Below are 22,121 nucleotides of genomic sequence, written 5' to 3'. Positions count from 1 at the left end.
AGCGAATCGATTTGTTTGTCCAGCAATTCGCACACGTGTACAGGTAAGTAACTATGAAATAACATTAATTGAACCCTCTCACTACAACAAGTTCCTCAGTGACACAGCGAGTGGTCAGACAGCAGTAGGACGTACGACAGAACTGGTCAAGTCCATTCAGAGTCCGTCTGCTTATGATGGCCATGGACTTCTTCCTGTTCCGCGATTGTTTTTTCAGTTCACCATAAATAACTGTTTAGTGAGTAAACGCTTACGTTGTGGAAACTTGAGAACAGAATTGCTGCTTCCTTCGATGTGTTTCTATTCTCAGCTAATCAGAATGAATTGTTTATCAAATAGTTCACAACGTTCTTCAATAATTACATTTTATTGCGCTCTGGCTGAATTCATGAGGTTTTATTAATCGATGGTAACTGGAGCAAATCCTGTAAAATTGATGAATCTATGGCAATCGTGTGGAAATATTTCACATTTTTTTAATTTACAATCCGTTACCACATTTCCAACCAGGATATAAATATTACAGAGGCCTGTTCACTACACTGAGCATTTATTGGAAATACACACACAGTACAAAAAAAAAAACCACACATGTATTCACAATATTTACATACAAGAAGCTCCCCTTGCTAACTCAGGCAACAGTGAAGTAAATGACAACAACCCCCCTTTACAACCACCCAGAATATACTAATCGACACACGGTCAATGGGACAAGATGGAGAGATCTGAACATCAGCAGCGAGAGCTGGACTTTACACATTGTAACCCTGAGTAGCTGTGTCTCTATACAGGCAATGGATACCGTAGGACGATGGCAATTCATGTGTAAATTAAGGCAGGTCAGATATATGTGCTTTAATACATAGAATAGGTTAACAGCGATGCCGCCACATGTTATGAACCAAAACTATTTTTCTGCAGATTGTTTTGGAAGCTTTTTTCAAAACATTTTTTTTCCCTCGAACTAACATTTTTGAAATGGGTGTTTACGTTAATATCAAGCCCGCCCACTGTCAGAGAATTCTAACAGAATATTAAAATAATCTCAATCCACAATGTTCTAGATCAACGTCAGTGATAAATGACATGGATAACTCCGAGGGGGACAGGTTCAGCCAAACAGCTTCATCAGACGGCTGTTAAAAGATAATATATAGGTTTAATAATCCTTAAAATATAATTCTTCCCACATGATCACAACATTCCCAAATCTGGTAAACAATACAGAAATGATTTTCACAAATTAAAATGAAATTTATTTTTTTACCAACAATTTATGTCAAATATTAAAAAAAACAATTATGGTGATAAAAATATTACAAATCTTGATTGTTCTTTGAATAAATCTACACAAAATCAATCCCAGACAGATCGATTTGTTTGGACGCAGATTAAAAGGCGTTTGATTAGTTCGTAGTGAACAGAAACGCATTGTGCACAACTCTAGTCTAGGTGTTGGTATAACCTTCTAAATGGATTGTGTAATGGTACCCTGGAATGTTTCTTCCAACACCAGTGAGAGCTACCACTGCGCACGACTTAACACACGTGACCCGACACCTCATGACGGGGTTAATTACAGAAGCTGAGAATGTTCTGATTAAAACTGCAAAGGGTAATACTATGGATACCTTCTTCTTGGAGATCTGAGTTTTTATGCAGCCCTACTCGAGAACTCTTAAAAGGGCAACATATCGCTATCAGGGAGATGGTCAAACTGGGGACTTCACAATTCTATCATTTACTGACGTGTGTCTATAAATACTTACCAGAGGTACTGCAAACAGGAACGTCGAGCTTCTCCTCTGTCAGAACAATAACATAGCAGATTATTAGAAAGCATTCATTGTTAAATGATCTTTTATATATTTGTCATTATAAAACGTTCCTGTATGAACGGTTTCACTTGGTTTTGCTAATGCAAGTAATGTCCCTTTAAATGTGCCAAAGGAAAGGGAGAGATTGTAAATTTTAGTGAGAGGAAGAGCAAGAGAGGGAGACAAAGTGCGGATGAGATATGAACTAATAGGATCGAGGGAACAGGTAGTGGGGCGGGAGGACCGGAGCAGAGCCGAAACCTCTTCCGCTGTGTGAAACCTCTTGAGCTCAATGAAGCCAGGTGAAAGGTCAGAGTAGGACCCGTCTAGGGGGGTCTGCCTTGAGGTTGGCAGGCGGGCATTCCTTACAATGGCTATTGGAGTAACTAAATGACCTCCATTTGTTTAAATATACATAGTGAATAAGGAGAGAGCACAGGTAACTTTTTCTTTTGGTTTTACTGTATGTATTGTGTACGGTGGTCGTTGTTGCCGCCCAGGAGTAATGGCAGTGAGCGCAGGACTTATCTTTTTGTATTTGTTCTCCTTTAAGAATGTTATTGTTAATATTATTTTATAGCAGAGAGGGTCCTGCTTTTTCTAGCTATCCAATATCCTAGAATCCATTAATAATTCCAATTGATAAAATTATTATTAAGCAAACCATCCCAACCATCATGCTGGTTTTATTGTATAGTGTGTTTCCTATACCAGCGTGTAAGGATACTGCACAAGATCCATAGACATTATTGTACACAGTATCTTGCAATTAGAAAGAGTTACTAAGTAATAGATTCAATTACATGTATAAGCTCTAATGTCATGCAACATATGTATCAATAAAAACCACTAGATGGCAGTATTTGATTAAAAACAGCCCAATGACCAACTAAACACATTGGTTAGAATAATAATCTATCAATGAAGTACTCAGTATTCAATCAGATACAGTGTATCTGGGAACACAGCTCCTCTCTGAGCATTTGAGTAGGAAGACAAGGATTGAATTAGTGGTGACAGGTGGTAGCAGCAGCAGCTGGCCAGGGTGGTTACTGCGGTTAGGGGTCTCACATTTCATTTTATTACTCAGTATAACGTTGCCCCTGTGAAGTACAGGATTATGGGTTATGTTATATACTGAAAGAGAAATACAATTTTTATTACGTAGAAAGAAAACTGCGTGGATGCAGCGAGACAGAAATGAGAACTTGCACAGAATTTGTTTCTCCATAGGAAGAGCGTCAGTGCGGGAGCAAAGGGGAAATGAAGTGGGCTTGATGGGTCAAGTTATGATGTGTGCATGTTGGCAAGCAAACGGTTAAAAATAGAAAATACCAAGTTCGAGAGTAACGTTTTCCTCCATTAATCAGTGTTAATAAACACGTGTTACTTTACTTTACATACGTTATCATCTCGCTTTATTCCTCTCATCTCTCAACATCAACTTCTCATTTATTATTAGACGTTGAATTCATTTTCCTACAAACTGCAATTCACCTGAACGTGGGCCAACTGAGTCATTGTCTAATTCCCAAAACGCAGCTAAATCCCAAACCAAGGTAACAGGTAATGGACATGCACGCTTGTACCGATTTCTAATGCGGAATAGGATTTTCTGAAAAAATATTTTTGGGCGTGGCGCCCAAAAAAAGAGATGATCGATGGGGGAAAAATAGTTGATTTTTTGGTTGGGGACAGTTACTAACTCCACAGTGAGAATTCAAAGTTCCCAAACTGGGAGCATTTTTTAACTCAGCGATGCTTTAAGATCAGCGATTTTGGTCTCGTTGTAGGAAATAGCCAATGAATGTTGATTTTATTCACAAACCAAGTGAGAAGTGATCAATCAGTGGGAGGGGCATGATATAGGTCACAATCCTGGAACTGACACAATGTATTTTTTAACAAAGATGGAATAAAGGTTTATTATGTAGTGTGTATAATATATTTTATATAAAGAAATATTTATTTTAACTGCTCATCCTGTTTCCACCATGCAAAAAGGCTAGTTATTACTTCATCAAGCTTTTCTTTTCCATTGTGAAAGATACCCAGCCACTTTATGTTTCTTTTTATACTTCCTTTACGTCCTTCCCTGTGGAATTTACCCACACATTTCCACTTTCACGATAAAATATCCTTTCGGCCGCTCGGTTAATTTTCCCTGCAGGATTCACCCCATCCCTTTCTCCTTCTTGCGATGTAAATGTGGGGATTGCGAGTGATGCGTTGCTGGAGTATGCGCTTTGTAAAAGGTTGCATTCCTTTTCCAACAACAGAAACCAAAACAACACAAAATATAACCTAGTGTAGTTTTTCAGACGATATTTAGATTCCACACTGCAGAGAGCACATACCCTGGACATTTGTACAATACCAGCTTATCCTAAACTGTTACAATAAACCTTCTAAATGTAATTATAATGTTTGCATTAATTGTCGTGTCGACATGTACACGGAACACAATGAATATCGATTCTTACTTACACTTACCTCCAAAAAGCGCGCAATTAAAATAGCTACACAGTTCACATGTGCTGTCTATCACATGCATGTTCCCCTTCTTTCCCCTGTAGATAAACTTCTCCGCCACTGGGATCAGAACCTCTTTTTCTTCGGGGAAAGAAGAAAGTTTGTGGATGTCGACTCCAAAGCAAGTCACGATCTCAAAAAGTAATCCAGAATAATATTCTTTGGCTACTTCGATGTTCAATGAGGAAGACGTGAATCTCCCAAACCTTAGAACAGATTCTGACACCTCGTAAGATTCATCTGTCCCTCGGAACGTTTGGTGCCTCCTCTTGGAGGTTTTCTTAAGGGTCTGCAGAGCCCGTGTAAGGTAGAAGTGGAGGGATTTGAAGTGAAAGTTTTGGATATAATGAGTTCTAGATTTTCCAGCTGTGCTGACATTTTCATTGAATACTTTATATATTGGGTTCTCTTTTGGCCAATCAGTAGTGTAGACTATAACTGCAGTTCCAAATTCATCTTTAAAACCAGGAGGAAGACGGAATTGTGTTTTTATTTGCTCCCACCGCACCTCTGCTCGGTTCCACGATAAGCCAAACTCAAGGTTTATTGCCTTTTCTAAGGTTAAGATTTTGGGCATGACATCTTCCTCGAGAAGTTTAGTACAACCTCTGTACTGATCATCAAAAGCATTGAATCCAAAGTCCAAGTTCAACAGTTTGCATTTTGCCTGTGAATATTGAGAAATGAGATGAGGTCAATTTGTATATTTCTTTGCAAATCTAGTTAAATGGAAGTAGTAATCTATTAATTTATTGTTTAAACTGGAAAACAACAATTTATATTTTTAGAGCATTATTTTTAATTTAGATCATACCTTAAAGGACAACTGTCATCTGAAATTTTTAATATAAGAATACTTTCATCATATTTTCAGAGGATGTATATATATATATATATATTTTGTGACGAGACCAATCTCGTCACATTGCATTGGAGGAGCCTGGTTGCCCGCCTGTTGCCTCTGGACCATGTTTAAAAGTCTTCCTTTCGCCTGCAGAAAAGGCTTGTTCGTGCCTTTCTGCCCGGCGGTCGGTAGATTCAATCTACCGAACTAACGTACGAATGACTGGACCACCTGGGAGCTGGAGTGTGTCTGCAATTTACCTCCCAGAAGCTGCGGTTAATCGCAGCTTAATTGACGAATACTGGGTGGCCTTTGTTCGTTTGCCGAGCACGTGGCAGCGGCCATTTTAAAGTCCCGAACGGCCAGTGGTGTTCAGCGCCCAAACTATGGAACTGGAAACGGACACTTATTTGTGCGAACACCGCTGAGCCGTCAGCCTCCTTGCTTCTATTCGTCTTGGTTTAGTCGAACGCTGGATTAATCAAGACTTTTTCAATGCGACTGTTTTACCCCAGAAAGCTATGCCATGGAGCCTATTCATGTAATTAAAGACTTCGGCTCCATGGCAATTGAACTGTTTGTATAGGATCTGAGCGCTATTCGGTAGTTATGTGCGCTCAGATCCCAGCTATCTGGGGATATGTGACATGTCTGTAATTTATGTATAAAATGTAACTTTGCATATTTTAAAGTGTTTTACTGTGTATGTGTCCCCACGTGTATAATGGAGTTTTGCCTCTGTCCTGGGAGATAATTGGATTACTTCCCAATTATCTCCAGAGAGTGGTCTTTCAGTGTTTCTTTCTCTGGCTGTGCTTCTTCTTCCCAACTACTCTCTGTTGGTGTCCCAGAAGGTTCAGTCCTTGGTCCCCTACTGTTCTCCATCTATACTGCCTGTGGCGAAACCGACCTCGCCACGTGTCCTTGGAGGGGGCTGATTGCCCGCCTCTTGCCTTTGGACTATGGACCAGACTTTATGGGAATGTGATACCCCAGATAGCCATACCATGGAGCCTATTCATATAATGAAAGACTATGGGAAAGACTTTAGCTCCATGGCAATTGTACTGTGTGAGTAGGATCTGCGCGCTATTCGGTAGTTTTGTGCGTGCAGATCCCAGCTATCTGGGGATAGGTGAAATGTCTGTGTGTTATGTGTAAATGTGACTTTATGTATTTTAAAGTGTTTTATGTCGTTTTGCAACCATGTGGTTAATGGAGTCTGCCTTTAGTCCTGGGTAATTGGATTACTTCTCCAATCAACTCCAGGGCAGAAGGGAGGAAACCAGGGTGCATTGTGGGGATGTTTTTCTGCCAGCCAGAAAGGAACAAAAGATACTTTTAGTAACTTTTGAACCCCTGGTCGGATTCATGCCATTTTTTAATATGTTGTTCCCCTGAATGGATTGATTGTGGATATGTATTTTTATGTGAATGTGATGTATGGTTTTAAAGTTATGAAAGTTGTGTAAAAGTATATTTTACACTGTATGCAGTTGACTGCTAGGAGTACAAGCCTATTCGTATGGTTCCTATTCAATGGTCTACAGCATTCATATGCTTGGGAGAATTTAAAGGTTTCTCGGATTCGGTGATTGTGGTGTCTGCCAGAGTGCTTGGAGTCCTCAGGAAGCACTAGGAGCATCCATTAACGGAGGTACCAAGTCGGGGTGCCCGGAGATCCGTTACATTGGTGGCAAGCGGTGGGATGGCGTCCTAGTGCGAGGTAAAGCAGCTCGGAGACACAGTACGTTTGGATTTACAAATTGAGGGCGACGCTAGTGTGCCTACAGCGTCCCTGTCTACACAAAGATTTGGGAAAATGGGGTTCGTAGACCCCTGGGCAACACACACACCTGAGGAAGAGAGTGAATTAGAATGGAGAGATAATGCCCGGAAAGAATTATGGTACGATGCCCTGGAGGAAGTCCAGTATCAACGGCAGCAGCGCCTTCCTGGTGTCGCATACCAGTTGGAGGAACAAATGGCCTGACGGATGCCACTTCTGGGAGATCAACCTGGAGGGCAGCGGGTAAGACAACTCGAGTACCTCGTGGAAAGGGAACTGAGCCTGGACGCCTCATACCGGGCACTGTGGTGGTGCACTGTCCAGCCAGAGACGTGGAGGGCAGAGGGCATCCAGCCAGAGGGGGAGAACTACACAAGCCCTGGCCTGTTGTGGAAAGCCTTAGTGGAGGATGTCGACTTCGGCAGTCCAGCAGAGTCACGGTACTGGGCTATCTTTCATTACCGAGGTGAGATGATACAGGGCCCGAGATCTATCGGACTGGGAGAAGACCTCCGCCGTTTCGCTGCCATGGAACGAGAGCTGGAGATGGACTATGTAGAACTATTAAATTCCTGCCAGCCGCAGAGCAGGGACGCAGACCGGGAAAACTGGGTGGCAGACCTGCTACCCTATAGCTGGGAAAACGCGGCAGAGGTGCTTCACTACCAGTTGCAGAAGTAGGGGACCTCATAGACTGGTCCTGGAGAGACCCACAGATGGCAGGTGGAGATGGGATCGAGGTCTCTCTACCGGCCCTACAGGGATGCTGGGCAGTCGGCCCAGATCCCCAGCGGCAGGTTACAGTTCAGAGAGAGGCAGGTTACACCCTCTCTCCAGCGGCAGCCTAACCCACCAAGGGGAGACCGTAAGCCCCACACCAGCGCAGATGGGACCGTGGTCTCTGCGCCCAAGTTACAGGGAGCTGAAGGAGCCGTCCTCCCTCCCCAGCGGCAGTGTGATTTGTTGGGAATTGGGAGCCCGGTCTCCATTCCCCAGCGGCAGAGTATCCAGCAGGGAATAGAGAGCCCAGCCCCCTTTCCCCCACAGCAGGACTCTGTGCTGGGAGGAGAGACAGTCGGTCTCCCTCCGCAGAGACGGGAAGTATGCATGGGAGAGGAGATTGTTACCAGCTCTCCCCAGCGGCGGATCATTAATGTACAGGGAATAGAGAGCCCAGTCTCCATTCCCCAGCTGCAGAGTGTTCTAATGGGAGAGGAGCTGGTTACCACCTCTCCCCAGCGGCAGCTTAATGTACCAGGGGGAGACTGTAAGCCCCACACCTGTGCAGATGGGACAGTGGTCTCTGCACTTCCAGCACAGGGGGTAGGGACGGTCGGTCCTGCCCCCCCACAACAGGGCTGTTTAGCCAAAGGGGAGACAGTCTGTCTCCAGCAGCAGAGCTGTGTAACTAAAGGGGAGACAGTCGGTCTCCAGCAGCAGAGTTGTGTAACTCAAGGGGAGACAGTCGGTCTCCAGCAGCAGCGCGGTGTAACTCAAGGGGAGACAGTCTGTCTCCAGCAGCAGAGCTGTGTAACTAAAGGGGAGACAGTCGGTCTCCAGCAGCAGAGCTGTGTAACTCAAGGGGAGACAGTCGGTCTCCAGCAGCAGAGCGGTGTAACTCAAGGGGAGACAGTCGGTCTCCAGCAGCAGAGCGGTGTATTTAAAGGGGAGACAGTCGGTCTCCAGCAACCAGGCTCCAACCAGACTACTCCCGTGGTAGTGCTGGCAACAGGACAGAGTACCACTGGTCTCTGCCCCCTCAGCAACCTACCAAGGCAGCCTACCAGTCCCCCACACAGCCGTGGTGAGGCACCTGAACCTGGACAAGATTCTCCCTCACACAGGTGTAGTAACTGTTTATTGTGGGTGGGCTGCTCTGCTGTTTCTGTCTTGTGGGTGGGCTGCTGGACTAACAAGGGCACTGACCGGCAGGAGGTCAAGTACCCTGTTAGTCTGGGGGGTAAAGGGGAGAAGTGTGGCGAAACCGACCTCGCCATGTGTCCTTGGAGGGGGCTGATTGCTCGCCTCTTGCCTTTGGACTATGGACCAGACTTTATGGGAATGTGATACCCCAGATAGCCATACCATGGCGCCTATTCATATAATGAAAGACTATGGGAAAGACTTTAGCTCCATGGCAATTGTACTGTGTGAGTAGGATCTGCGCGCTATTCTGTAGTTTTGTGCGTGCAGATCCCAGCTATCTGGGGATAGGTGAAATGTCTGTGTGTTATGTGTAAATGTGACTTTATGTATTTTAAAGTGTTTTATGTCGTTTTGCAACCATGTGGTTAATGGAGTCTGCCTTTAGTCCTGGGTAATTGGATTACTTCTCCAATTAACTCCAGGGCAGAAGGGAGGAAACCAGGGTGCATTGTGGGGATGTTTTTCTGCCAGCCAGAAAGGAACAAAAGATACTTTTAGTAACTTTTGAACCCCTGTTCGGATTCATGCCATTTTTTAATATGTTGTTCCCCTGAATGGATTGATTGTGGATATGTATTTTTATGTGAATGTGATGTATGGTTTTAAAGTTATGAAAGTTGTGTAAAAGTATATTTTACACTGTATGCATAATGGGATTATGTGTCACACTAAGGGGAGGGGATGTGTGGGAGGTAACATCTATGTCATTGGTTCTTTTATGCCTCCCCCTGGGTGTGGTCTGTATGTGTGAGTTGGAAATAAAAGCCAGGCTGGATGAGCCAGTCCAGAGTTCCTGTTTTACCCTCAAAGTGATGTGTCGTCTCATTATTGGGGGGAAGGATTTATTGCATGCTGTTCCAGTTGACTGCTAGGAGTACAAGCCTATTCGTATGGTTCCTATTCAATGGTCTACAGAATTCATAATTCATATGCTTGGGAGAATTTAAAAGGTTTCTCGGATTCGGTGATTGTGGTGTCTGCCAGAGCGCTTGGAGTCCTCAGGAAGCACTAGGAGCATCCATTAACGGAGGTACCAAGTCGGGGTGCCAGGTGATCCGTTACACTGCCTCCCTTTGTTAACTCATTAGCTCCTTTGGCTTCCAATATAATTTTTTATGCAGATGACATGCAAATCTATCTGTCCTCTCTTGATCTCTCCCCATCCCTCTTGACTATTTCTAACTGGAATACTGCCCACGTCCTTAATCTCAACTTGACCAAAATGGAAATTCTCCCTCAAGTGTTGCTACTCCTGTGTCTGCCTCCCTCCAAGTCAACGGCGCTACCATCAGCTCCACCATGCAGGCTCGCTGTCTAGATGTTCTCTTTGACTCCTACCTCTCCTTCATTCCTTATGTTCAGTCGATCGCCAAATCCTGCCGCTTCCATCTCAAAAGCATTGTGCGCATCCGACCCTACTTAACGCCAGATGCGACTAAGGTGTTGGTCCATTCCACGGTCCTTTCTCACCTTGACTACTGTAATCTGCTTCTTAGTGGTCTTACGTGCTCCCAACTTGCGCTGTTACAGTCCATAATGAATGCAGCGGCGAGGCTCATCTTCCTGTCCGCCCACACCTCCCACGCCTCAACCTTCTGTCAGTCCCTACATTGGCTTCCTGTAAGATATAGGGCTCAATTTAAAATTCTGGTTCTTGCTTTCAAATCTCTACATAATGCTGCTCCCACCTATCTATCCTCCCTTATACACAAGTATGTCCCGTCTAGGCCCTAACGCTCTGCTGAAGACTTAAGTCTGTCTTCTGTCCGTACTCCCACCTCTGATGCTCGCCTTCAAGACTTCTCGAGGGCTGCACCGTTCCTGTGGAACTCGCTTCCCTCCTCCGTTAGTCGCTCACCCAGTCTCCACATCTTCAAAAAATCGTTAAAAACCCACTTCTTCATAAAAGCGTATCAATTAAACTGTTAATAGCTCCTGACTGATTCCTCTTCTGCAACTGTCACTAGTCTAATACTATCCTTACCTTTTGTGTTATTTTAACCCACTGCCTCTCGCATGTAAGCTCATTGAGCAGGGCCCTCAACCCCTCTGTTCCTGTGTGTCCAACTTGTCTGGTTACAACTACATGTCTGTTCGTCCACCCATTGTAAAGGGCTGCAGAATTTGATGGCGCTATATAAATATCATAATAATAATAATAATATTTATCTTGTCTGGGTGTCCTGTAATAAATCACACTATTGTTCTACCAACAAATAACTTTCTTACATGAGGTGAACGTTTTCTGCAGATAGATCAATGGGTGGGTAAATCAAGGAAAGGCGGATCTAAACCAGCATTGCATGAGACAGTTAAATGCCTTCTATGGTTTATGGTGAAGATAATCAAGTGAAGACACTATAAACCACAACTGCAAATCCTGAACACAAATACACAAATACATAGCAATCACAAACCTCCTACTCTGCTCTCCATAAATACACAACCATGGCAGCGCAGAATCTCTGTCACCTTAGTGCAGAATCTCTGTCACTGTAACCAACCATGGCAGCATAGAATCTCTGTCACCTTAACCAACCAAGGCAGCACAGAATCTCTGTCACTGTAACCAACCAAGGCAGCATAGAATCTCTGTCACCTTAACCAACCATGGCAGCATAGAATCTCTGTCACTGTAACCAACCAAGGCAGCATAGAATCTCTGTCACTGTAACCAACCATGGCAGCATAGAATCTCTGCCACTGTAACCAACCAAGGCAGCATAGAATCTCTGTCACTGTAACCAACCAAGGCAGCATAGAATCTCTGTCACTGTAACCAACCAAGGCAGCATGGAATCTCTGTCACTGTAACCGACCATGGCAGCATAGAATCTCTGCCACTGTAACCAACCAAGGCAGCATAGAATCTCTGTCACTGTAACCAACCAAGGCAGCATAGAATCTCTGTCACTGTAACCAACCAAGGCAGCATAGAATCTCTGTCACTGTAACCAACCATGGCAGCATAGAATCTCTGTCACTGTAACCAACCATAGCAGCATAGAATCTCTGTCACTGTAACCAACCAAGGCAGCATAGAATCTCTGTCACTGTAACCAACCATAGCAGCATAGAATCTCTGTCACTGTAACCAACCATAGCAGCATAGAATCTCTGTCACTGTAACCAACCATGGCAGCATAGAATCTCTGCCACTGTAACCAACCATGGCAGCATAGAATCTCTGTCACTGTAACCAACCATGGCAGCATAGAATCTCTGTCACTGTAACCAACCAAGGCAGCATAGAATCTCTGTCACTGTAACCAACCATGGCAGCATAGAATCTCTGTCACTGTAACCAACCATGGCAGCATAGAATCTCTGTCACTGTAACCAACCAAGGCAGCACAGAATCTCTGCCACTGTAACCAACCATGGCAGCATAGAATCTCTGTCACTGTAACCAACCATAGCAGCATAGAATCTCTGTCACTGTAACCAACCAAGGCAGCATAGAATCTCTGCCACTGTAACCAACCATGGCAGCATAGAATCTCTGTCACTGTAACCAACCATAGCAGCATAGAATCTCTGTCACTGTAACCAACCAAGGCAGCATAGAATCTCTGTCACTGTAACCAACCATAGCAGCATAGAATCTCTGTCACTGTAACCAACCAAGGCAGCATAGAATCTCTGTCACTGTAACCAACCAAGGCAGCATAGAATCTCTGTCACTGTAACCAACCATGGCAGCGCAGAATCTCTGTCACTGTAACCAACCAAGGCAGCATAGAATCTCTGTCACCTTAACCAACCAAGGCAGTATAGAATCTCTGTCACTGTAACCAACCATGGCAGCATAGAATCTCTGTCACTGTAACCAACCAAGGCAGCATAGAATCTCTGTCACTGTAACCAACCAAGGCAGCATAGAATCTCTGTCACTGTAACCAACCATGGCAGCGCAGAATCTCTGTCACTGTAACCAACCATAGCAGCATAGAATCTCTGTCACTGTAACCAACCAAGGCAGCATAGAATCTCTGTCACTGTAACCAACCATGGCAGCATAGAATCTCTGTCACTGTAACCAACCAAGGCAGCATAGAATCTCTGTCACTGTAACCAACCATGGCAGCATAGAATCTCTGTCACTGTAACCAACCATGGCAGCATAGAATCTCTGTCACTGTAACCAACCATGGCAGCATAGAATCTCTGTCACTGTAACCAACCATAGCAGCATAGAATCTCTGTCACTGTAACCAACCAAGGCAGCATAGAATCTCTGTCACTGTAACCAACCATGGCAGCATAGAATCTCTGTCACTGTAACCAACCATAGCAGCATAGAATCTCTGTCACTGTAACCAACCATAGCAGCATAGAATCTCTGTCACTGTAACCAACCATGGCAGCATAGAATCTCTGTCACTGTAACCAACCATGGCAGCATAGAATCTCTGTCACTGTAACCAACCATGGCAGCATAGAATCTCTGTCACTGTAACCAACCATGGCAGCATAGAATCTCTGTCACTGTAACCAACCATGGCAGCACAGAATCTCTGTCACTGTAACCAACCATGGCAGCGCAGAATCTCTGTCACTGTAACCAACCATGGCAGCATAGAATCTCTGTCACTGTAACCAACCATAGCAGCATAGAATCTCTGTCACTGTAACCAACCAAGGCAGCATAGAATCTCTGTCACTGTAACCAACCATAGCAGCATAGAATCTCTGTCACTGTAACCAACCATGGCAGCATAGAATCTCTGTCACTGTAACCAACCATAGCAGCATAGAATCTCTGTCACTGTAACCAACCATGGCAGCATAGAATCTCTGTCACTGTAACCAACCAAGGCAGCACAGAATCTCTGTCACTGTAACCAACCAAGGCAGCATAGAATCTCTGTCACTGTAACCAACCATGGCAGCATAGAATCTCTGTCACCTTAACCAACCAAGGCAGCATAGAATCTCTGTCACTGTAACCAACCAAGGCAGCATAGAATCTCTGTCACTGTAACCAACCATGGCAGCATAGAATCTCTGTCACCTTAACCAACCATGGCAGCATAGAATCTCTGTCACTGTAACCAACCATGGCAGCATAGAATCTCTGTCACTGTAACCAACCATAGCAGCATAGAATCTCTGTCACTGTAACCAACCAAGGCAGCATAGAATCTCTGTCACTGTAACCAACCATGGCAGCATAGAATCTCTGTCACTGTAACCAACCAAGGCAGCATAGAATCTCTGTCACTGTAACCAACCAAGGCAGCATAGAATCTCTGCCACTGTAACCAACCATAGCAGCCTAGAATCTCTGTCACTGTAACCAACCATAGCAGCATAGAATCTCTGTCACTGTAACCAACCAAGGCAGCATAGAATCTCTGTCACTGTAACCAACCATGGCAGCATAGAATCTCTGTCACTGTAACCAACCAAGGCAGCATAGAATCTCTGTCACTGTAACCAACCAAGGCAGCATAGAATCTCTGCCACTGTAACCAACCATAGCAGCCTAGAATCTCTGTCACTGTAACCAACCATGGCAGCATAGAATCTCTGTCACTGTAACCAACCATGGCAGCATAGAATCTCTGTCACTGTAACCAACCATAGCAGCATAGAATCTCTGTCACTGTAACCAACCATGGCAGCATAGAATCTCTGTCACTGTAACCAACCAAGGCAGCATAGAATCTCTGTCACTGTAACCAACCATGGCAGCATAGAATCTCTGTCACTGTAACCAACCATAGCAGCATAGAATCTCTGTCACTGTAACCAACCAAGGCAGCATGGAATCTCTGTCAGTGTAACCAACCATAGCAGCATAGAATCTCTGTCACTGTAACCAACCATAGAAGCATAGAATCTCTGTCACTGTAACCAACCATGGCAGCATAGAATCTCTGTCACTGTAACCAACCATGGCAGCATAGAATCTCTGTCACTGTAACCAACCAAGGCAGCATAGAATCTCTGCCACTGTAACCAACCATGGCAGCATAGAATCTCTGCCACTGTAACCAACCAAGGCAGCATAGAATCTCTGTCACTGTAACCAACCATGGCAGCATAGAATCTCTGTCACTGTAACCGACCAAGGCAGCATAGAATCTCTGTCACTGTAACCAACCATGGCAGCATAGAATCTCTGTCACTGTAACCAACCATGGCAGCATAGAATCTCTGCCACTGTAACCAACCAAGGCAGCATAGAATCTCTGTCACTGTAACCAACCATGGCAGCATAGAATCTCTGTCACTGTAACCAACCAAGGCAGCATAGAATCTCTGTCACTGTAACCAACCATGGCAGCGCAGAATCTCTGTCACTGTAACCAACCATGGCAGCATAGAATCTCTGTCACTGTAACCAACCATGGCAGCATAGAATCTCTGTCACTGTAACCAACCATGGCAGCATAGAATCTCTGTCACTGTAACCAACCATGGCAGCATAGAATCTCTGTCACTGTAACCAACCAAGGCAGCATGGAATCTCTGTCAGTGTAACCAACCATAGCAGCATGGAATCTCTGTCACTGTAACCAACCATAGAAGCATAGAATCTCTGTCACTGTAACCAACCATAGCAGCATGGAATCTCTGTCACTGTAACCAACCATAGAAGCATAGAATCTCTGTCACTGTAACCAACCATGGCAGCATAGAATCTCTGTCACTGTAACCAACCATGGCAGCATAGAATCTCTGTCACTGTAACCAACCAAGGCAGCATAGAATCTCTGTCACTGTAACCAACCATGGCAGCATAGAATCTCTGTCACTGTAACCAAGCATGGCAGCATAGAATCTCTGTCACTGTAACCAACCAAGGCAACATAGAATCTCTGTCACCTTAACCAACCAAGGCAACATAGAATCTCTGTCACTGTAACCAACCATAGCAGCATAGAATCTCTGTCACTGTAACCAACCATGGCAGCATAGAATCTCTGTCACTGTAACCAACCATGGCAGCATAGAATCTCTGTCACTGTAACCAACCATGGCAGCATAGAATCTCTGTCACTGTAACCAACCAAGGCAGCATAGAATCTCTGTCACTGTAACCAACCAAGGCAGCATGGAATCTCTGTCACTGTAACCAACCATAGCAGCATAGAATCTCTGTCACTGTAACCAACCATAGAAGCATAGAATCTCTGTCACTGTAACCAACCATAGCAGCATAGAATCTCTGTCACTGTAACCAACCATGGCAGCATAGAATCTCTGTCACTGTAACCAACCATAGAAGCATAGAATCTCTGTCACTGTAACCAACCATGGCAGCATAGAATCTCTGTCACTGTAACCAACCATGGCAGCATAGAATCTCTGTCACTGTAACCAACCAAGGCAGCATAGAATCTCTGTCACTGTAACCAACCAAGGCAACATTGAATCTCTGCCACTGTAACCAACCAAGGCAGCACAGAATCTCTGTCACTGTAATCAACCATGGCAGCATAGAATCTCTGCCACTGTAACCAACCATAGCAGCATATAATCTCTGTCACTGTAACCAACCATGGCAGCATAGAATCTCTGTCACTGTAACCAACCATGGCAGCATAGAATCTCTGTCACTGTAACCAACCAAGGCAGCATAGAATCTCTGCCACTGTAACCAACCAAGGCAGCATAGAATCTCTGTCACTGTAACCAACCATGGCAGCATAGAATCTCTGTCACTGTAACCAACCAAGGCAGCATAGAATCTCTGCCACTGTAACCAACCAAGGCAGCATAGAATCTCTGTCACTGTAACCAACCATGGCAGCATAGAATCTCTGCCACTGTAACCAACCATAGCAGCATAGAATCTCTGTCACTGTAACCAACCAAGGCAGCATGGAATCTCTGTCACTGTAACCAACCATGGCAGCATAGAATCTCTGTCACTGTAACCAACCATAGCAGCATAGAATCTCTGTCACTGTAACCAACCATGGCAGCATAGAATCTCTGTCACTGTAACCAACCATGGCAGCATAGAATCTCTGTCACTGTAACCAACCAAGGCAGCATGGAATCTCTGTCACTGTAACCAACCATGGCAGCATAGAATCTCTGTCACTGTAACCAACCAAGGCAGCATAGAATCTCTGTCACTGTAACCAACCATAGCAGCATAGAATCTCTGTCACTGTAACCAACCAAGGCAGCATAGAATCTCTGTCACTGTAACCAACCAAGGCAGCATGGAATCTCTGTCACTGTAACCAACCATGGCAGCATATAATCTCTGTCACTGTAACCAACCATAGCAGCATAGAATCTCTGTCACTGTAACCAACCAAGGCAGCATAGAATCTCTGTCACTGTAACCAACCATGGCAGCATAGAATCTCTGTCACTGTAACCAACCATGGCAGCATAGAATCTCTGTCACTGTAACCAACCATGGCAGCATAGAATCTCTGTCACTGTAACCAACCAAGGCAGCATAGAATCTCTGCCACTGTAACCAACCAAGGCAGCATAGAATCTCTGTCACTGTAACCAACCATAGCAGCATAGAATCTCTGTCACTGTAACCAACCATGGCAGCATAGAATCTCTGTCACTGTAACCAACCAAGGCAGCATAGAATCTCTGTCACTGTAACCAACCATGGCAGCATAGAATCTCTGTCACTGTAACCAACCATGGCAGCATAGAATCTCTGTCACTGTAACCAACCAAGGCAGCATAGAATCTCTGTCACTGTAACCAACCAAGGCAGCATGGAATCTCTGTCACTGTAACCAACCATGGCAGCATAGAATCTCTGTCACTGTAACCAACCAAGGCAGCATAGAATCTCTGTCACTGTAACCAACCAAGGCAGCATAGAATCTCTGTCACTGTAACCAACCAAGGCAGCATGGAATCTCTGTCACTGTAACCAACCATGGCAGCATAGAATCTCTGTCACTGTAACCAACCATGGCAGCATAGAATCTCTGTCACTGTAACCAACCATGGCAGCATAGAATCTCTGTCACTGTAACCAACCAAGGCAGCATAGAATCTCTGTCACTGTAACCAACCATGGCAGCATAGAATCTCTGTCACTGTAACCAACCAAGGCAGCATGGAATCTCTGTCACTGTAACCAACCATGGCAGCATATAATCTCTGTCACTGTAACCAACCATAGCAGCATAGAATCTCTGTCACTGTAACCAACCATGGCAGCATAGAATCTCTGTCACTGTAACCAACCAAGGCAGCATAGAATCTCTGTCACTGTAACCAACCATGGCAGCATAGAATCTCTGTCACTGTAACCAACCATGGCAGCATAGAATCTCTGTCACTGTAACCAACCATGGCAGCATAGAATCTCTGTCACTGTAACCAACCAAGGCAGCATAGAATCTCTGCCACTGTAACCAACCAAGGCAGCATAGAATCTCTGTCACTGTAACCAACCATAGCAGCATAGAATCTCTGTCACTGTAACCAACCATGGCAGCATAGAATCTCTGTCACTGTAACCAACCAAGGCAGCATAGAATCTCTGTCACTGTAACCAACCATGGCAGCATAGAATCTCTGTCACTGTAACCAACCATGGCAGCATAGAATCTCTGTCACTGTAACCAACCATAGCAGCATAGAATCTCTGTCACTGTAACCAACCATGGCAGCATAGAATCTCTGTCACTGTAACCAACCATGGCATACTAGAATCTCTGCCACTGTAACCAACCATAGCAGCATGGAATCTCTGTCACTGTAACCAACCAAGGCAGCATAGAATCTCTGCCACTGTAACCAACCAAGGCAGCATAGAATCTCTGTCACTGTAACCAACCATGGCAGCATAGAATCTCTGTCACTGTAACCAACCATGGCAGCATAGAATCTCTGCCACTGTAACCAACCATAGCAGCATGGAATCTCTGTCACTGTAACCAACCAAGGCAGCATAGAATCTCTGCCACTGTAACCAACCAAGGCAGCATAGAATCTCTGCCACTGTAACCAACCAAGGCAGCATAGAATCTCTGTCACTGTAACCAACCAAGGCAGCATAGAATCTCTGCCACTGTAACCAACCATAGCAGCATAGAATCTCTGTCACTGTAATCAACCATGGCAGCATAGAATCTCTGTCACTGTAACCAACCATGGCAGCATAGAATCTCTGTCACTGTAACCAACCATGGCAGCATAGAATCTCTGTCACTGTAACCAACCATGGCAGCATAGAATCTCTGTCACTGTAACCAACCATGGCAGCATAGAATCTCTGTCACTGTAACCAACCATGGCAGCATAGAATCTCTGTCACTGTAACCAACCATAGCAGCATAGAATCTCTGTCACTGTAACTAACCAAGGCAGCATAGAATCTCTGTCACTGTAACCAACCAAGGCAGCATAGAATCTCTGTCACCTTAACCAACCATGGCAGCATAGAATCTCTGTCACTGTAACCAACCAAGGCAGCATAGAATCTCTGTCACTGTAACCAACCATGGCAGCATAGAATCTCTGTCACTGTAACCAACCAAGGCAGCATAGAATCTCTGTCACTGTAACCAACCATGGCAGCATAGAATCTCTGTCACTGTAACCGACCATAGCAGCATAGAATCTCTGTCACTGTAACCAACCAAGGCAGCATGGAATCTCTGTCACTGTAACCGACCATGGCAGCATAGAATCTCTGCCACTGTAACCAACCAAGGCAGCATAGAATCTCTGTCACTGTAACCAACCATGGCAGCATAGAATCTCTGTCACTGTAACCAACCAAGGCAGCATAGAATCTCTGTCACTGTAACCAACCAAGGCAGCATAGAATCTCTGTCACTGTAACCAACCATGGCAGCATAGAATCTCTGTCACTGTAACCAACCAAGGCAGCATAGAATCTCTGTCACTGTAACCAACCAAGGCAGCATAGAATCTCTGTCACTGTAACCAACCATGGCAGCATAGAATCTCTGTCAATGTAACCGACCATAGCAGCATAGAATCTCTGTCACTGTAACCAACCAAGGCAGCATAGAATCTCTGTCACTGTAACCAACCAAGGCAGCATAGAATCTCTGTCACTGTAACCAACCAAGGCAGCATAGAATCTCTGTCACTGTAACCAACCAAGGCAGCATAGAATCTCTGTCACTGTAACCAACCAAGGCAGCATAGAATCTCTGTCACTGTAACCAACCATGGCAGCATAGAATCTCTGTCACTGTAACCGACCATAGCAGCATAGAATCTCTGTCACTGTAACCAACCAAGGCAGCATAGAATCTCTGTCACTGTAACCAACCATGGCAGCATAGAATCTCTGTCACTGTAACCAACCATAGCAGCATAGAATCTCTGTCACTGTAACCAACCATGGCAGCATAGAATCTCTGTCACTGTAACCAACCATGGCAGCATAGAATCTCTGTCACTGTAACCAACCAAGGCAGCATAGAATCTCTGCCACTGTAACCAACCATAGCAGCATAGAATCTCTGTCACTGTAACCAACCATGGCAGCATAGAATCTCTGTCACTGTAACCAACCATGGCAGCATAGAATCTCTGTCACTGTAACCAACCAAGGCAGCATAGAATCTCTGTCACTGTAACCAACCATGGCAGCGCAGAATCTCTGTCACTGTAACCAACCATGGCAGCATAGAATCTCTGTCACTGTAACCAACCATGGCAGCATAGAATCTCTGTCACTGTAACCAACCATGGCAGCATAGAATCTCTGTCACTGTAACCAACCATGGCAGCATAGAATCTCTGTCACTGTAACCAACCAAGGCAGCATAGAATCTCTGTCACTGTAACCAACCAAGGCAGCATGGAATCTCTGTCACTGTAACCAACCATAGCAGCATAGAATCTCTGTCACTGTAACCAACCATAGAAGCATAGAATCTCTGTCACTGTAACCAACCATAGCAGCATAGAATCTCTGTCACTGTAACCAACCATGGCAGCATAGAATCTCTGTCACTGTAACCAACCATAGAAGCATAGAATCTCTGTCACTGTAACCAACCATGGCAGCATAGAATCTCTGTCACTGTAACCAACCATGGCAGCATAGAATCTCTGTCACTGTAACCAACCAAGGCAGCATAGAATCTCTGTCACTGTAACCAACCAAGGCAACATTGAATCTCTGCCACTGTAACCAACCAAGGCAGCACAGAATCTCTGTCACTGTAATCAACCATGGCAGCATAGAATCTCTGCCACTGTAACCAACCATAGCAGCATATAATCTCTGTCACTGTAACCAACCATGGCAGCATAGAATCTCTGTCACTGTAACCAACCATGGCAGCATAGAATCTCTGTCACTGTAACCAACCAAGGCAGCATAGAATCTCTGCCACTGTAACCAACCAAGGCAGCATAGAATCTCTGTCACTGTAACCAACCATGGCAGCATAGAATCTCTGTCACTGTAACCAACCAAGGCAGCATAGAATCTCTGCCACTGTAACCAACCAAGGCAGCATAGAATCTCTGTCACTGTAACCAACCATGGCAGCATAGAATCTCTGCCACTGTAACCAACCATAGCAGCATAGAATCTCTGTCACTGTAACCAACCAAGGCAGCATGGAATCTCTGTCACTGTAACCAACCATGGCAGCATAGAATCTCTGTCACTGTAACCAACCATAGCAGCATAGAATCTCTGTCACTGTAACCAACCATGGCAGCATAGAATCTCTGTCACTGTAACCAACCATGGCAGCATAGAATCTCTGTCACTGTAACCAACCAAGGCAGCATGGAATCTCTGTCACTGTAACCAACCATGGCAGCATAGAATCTCTGTCACTGTAACCAACCAAGGCAGCATAGAATCTCTGTCACTGTAACCAACCATAGCAGCATAGAATCTCTGTCACTGTAACCAACCAAGGCAGCATAGAATCTCTGTCACTGTAACCAACCAAGGCAGCATGGAATCTCTGTCACTGTAACCAACCATGGCAGCATATAATCTCTGTCACTGTAACCAACCATAGCAGCATAGAATCTCTGTCACTGTAACCAACCAAGGCAGCATAGAATCTCTGTCACTGTAACCAACCATGGCAGCATAGAATCTCTGTCACTGTAACCAACCATGGCAGCATAGAATCTCTGTCACTGTAACCAACCATGGCAGCATAGAATCTCTGTCACTGTAACCAACCAAGGCAGCATAGAATCTCTGCCACTGTAACCAACCAAGGCAGCATAGAATCTCTGTCACTGTAAC

General features: G+C 44.8%; 1 protein-coding gene across 2 annotated transcripts in view; it reads right to left on the bottom strand.

The window, feature by feature from the left end:
* Positions 1-612: 612 nt before the first annotated feature.
* LOC134573365 (ecto-ADP-ribosyltransferase 5-like) overlaps positions 613-22,121 on the bottom strand; it is a 49,146-nt gene continuing 27,637 nt past the window's right edge. For both annotated transcript variants that reach the window (XM_063433084.1, XM_063433074.1), the window contains exons 4-6: positions 4,314-5,019; positions 1,773-1,808; positions 613-1,139 (exon numbers count right to left, since the gene is read on the bottom strand). In XM_063433084.1, the coding sequence (XP_063289154.1) occupies positions 1,132-1,139; positions 1,773-1,808; positions 4,314-5,019 (750 nt within the window). In that variant the 3' untranslated portion in view covers positions 613-1,131. The remainder of the gene's footprint in view (positions 1,140-1,772; positions 1,809-4,313; positions 5,020-22,121) is intronic.

Source organism: Pelobates fuscus, chromosome 1 (assembly GCF_036172605.1).
Source record: "Pelobates fuscus isolate aPelFus1 chromosome 1, aPelFus1.pri, whole genome shotgun sequence".
In the NCBI taxonomy this organism is placed as follows: Eukaryota; Metazoa; Chordata; class Amphibia; order Anura; family Pelobatidae; genus Pelobates; species Pelobates fuscus.
This window is presented reverse-complemented; position numbering and strand designations above follow the sequence as displayed.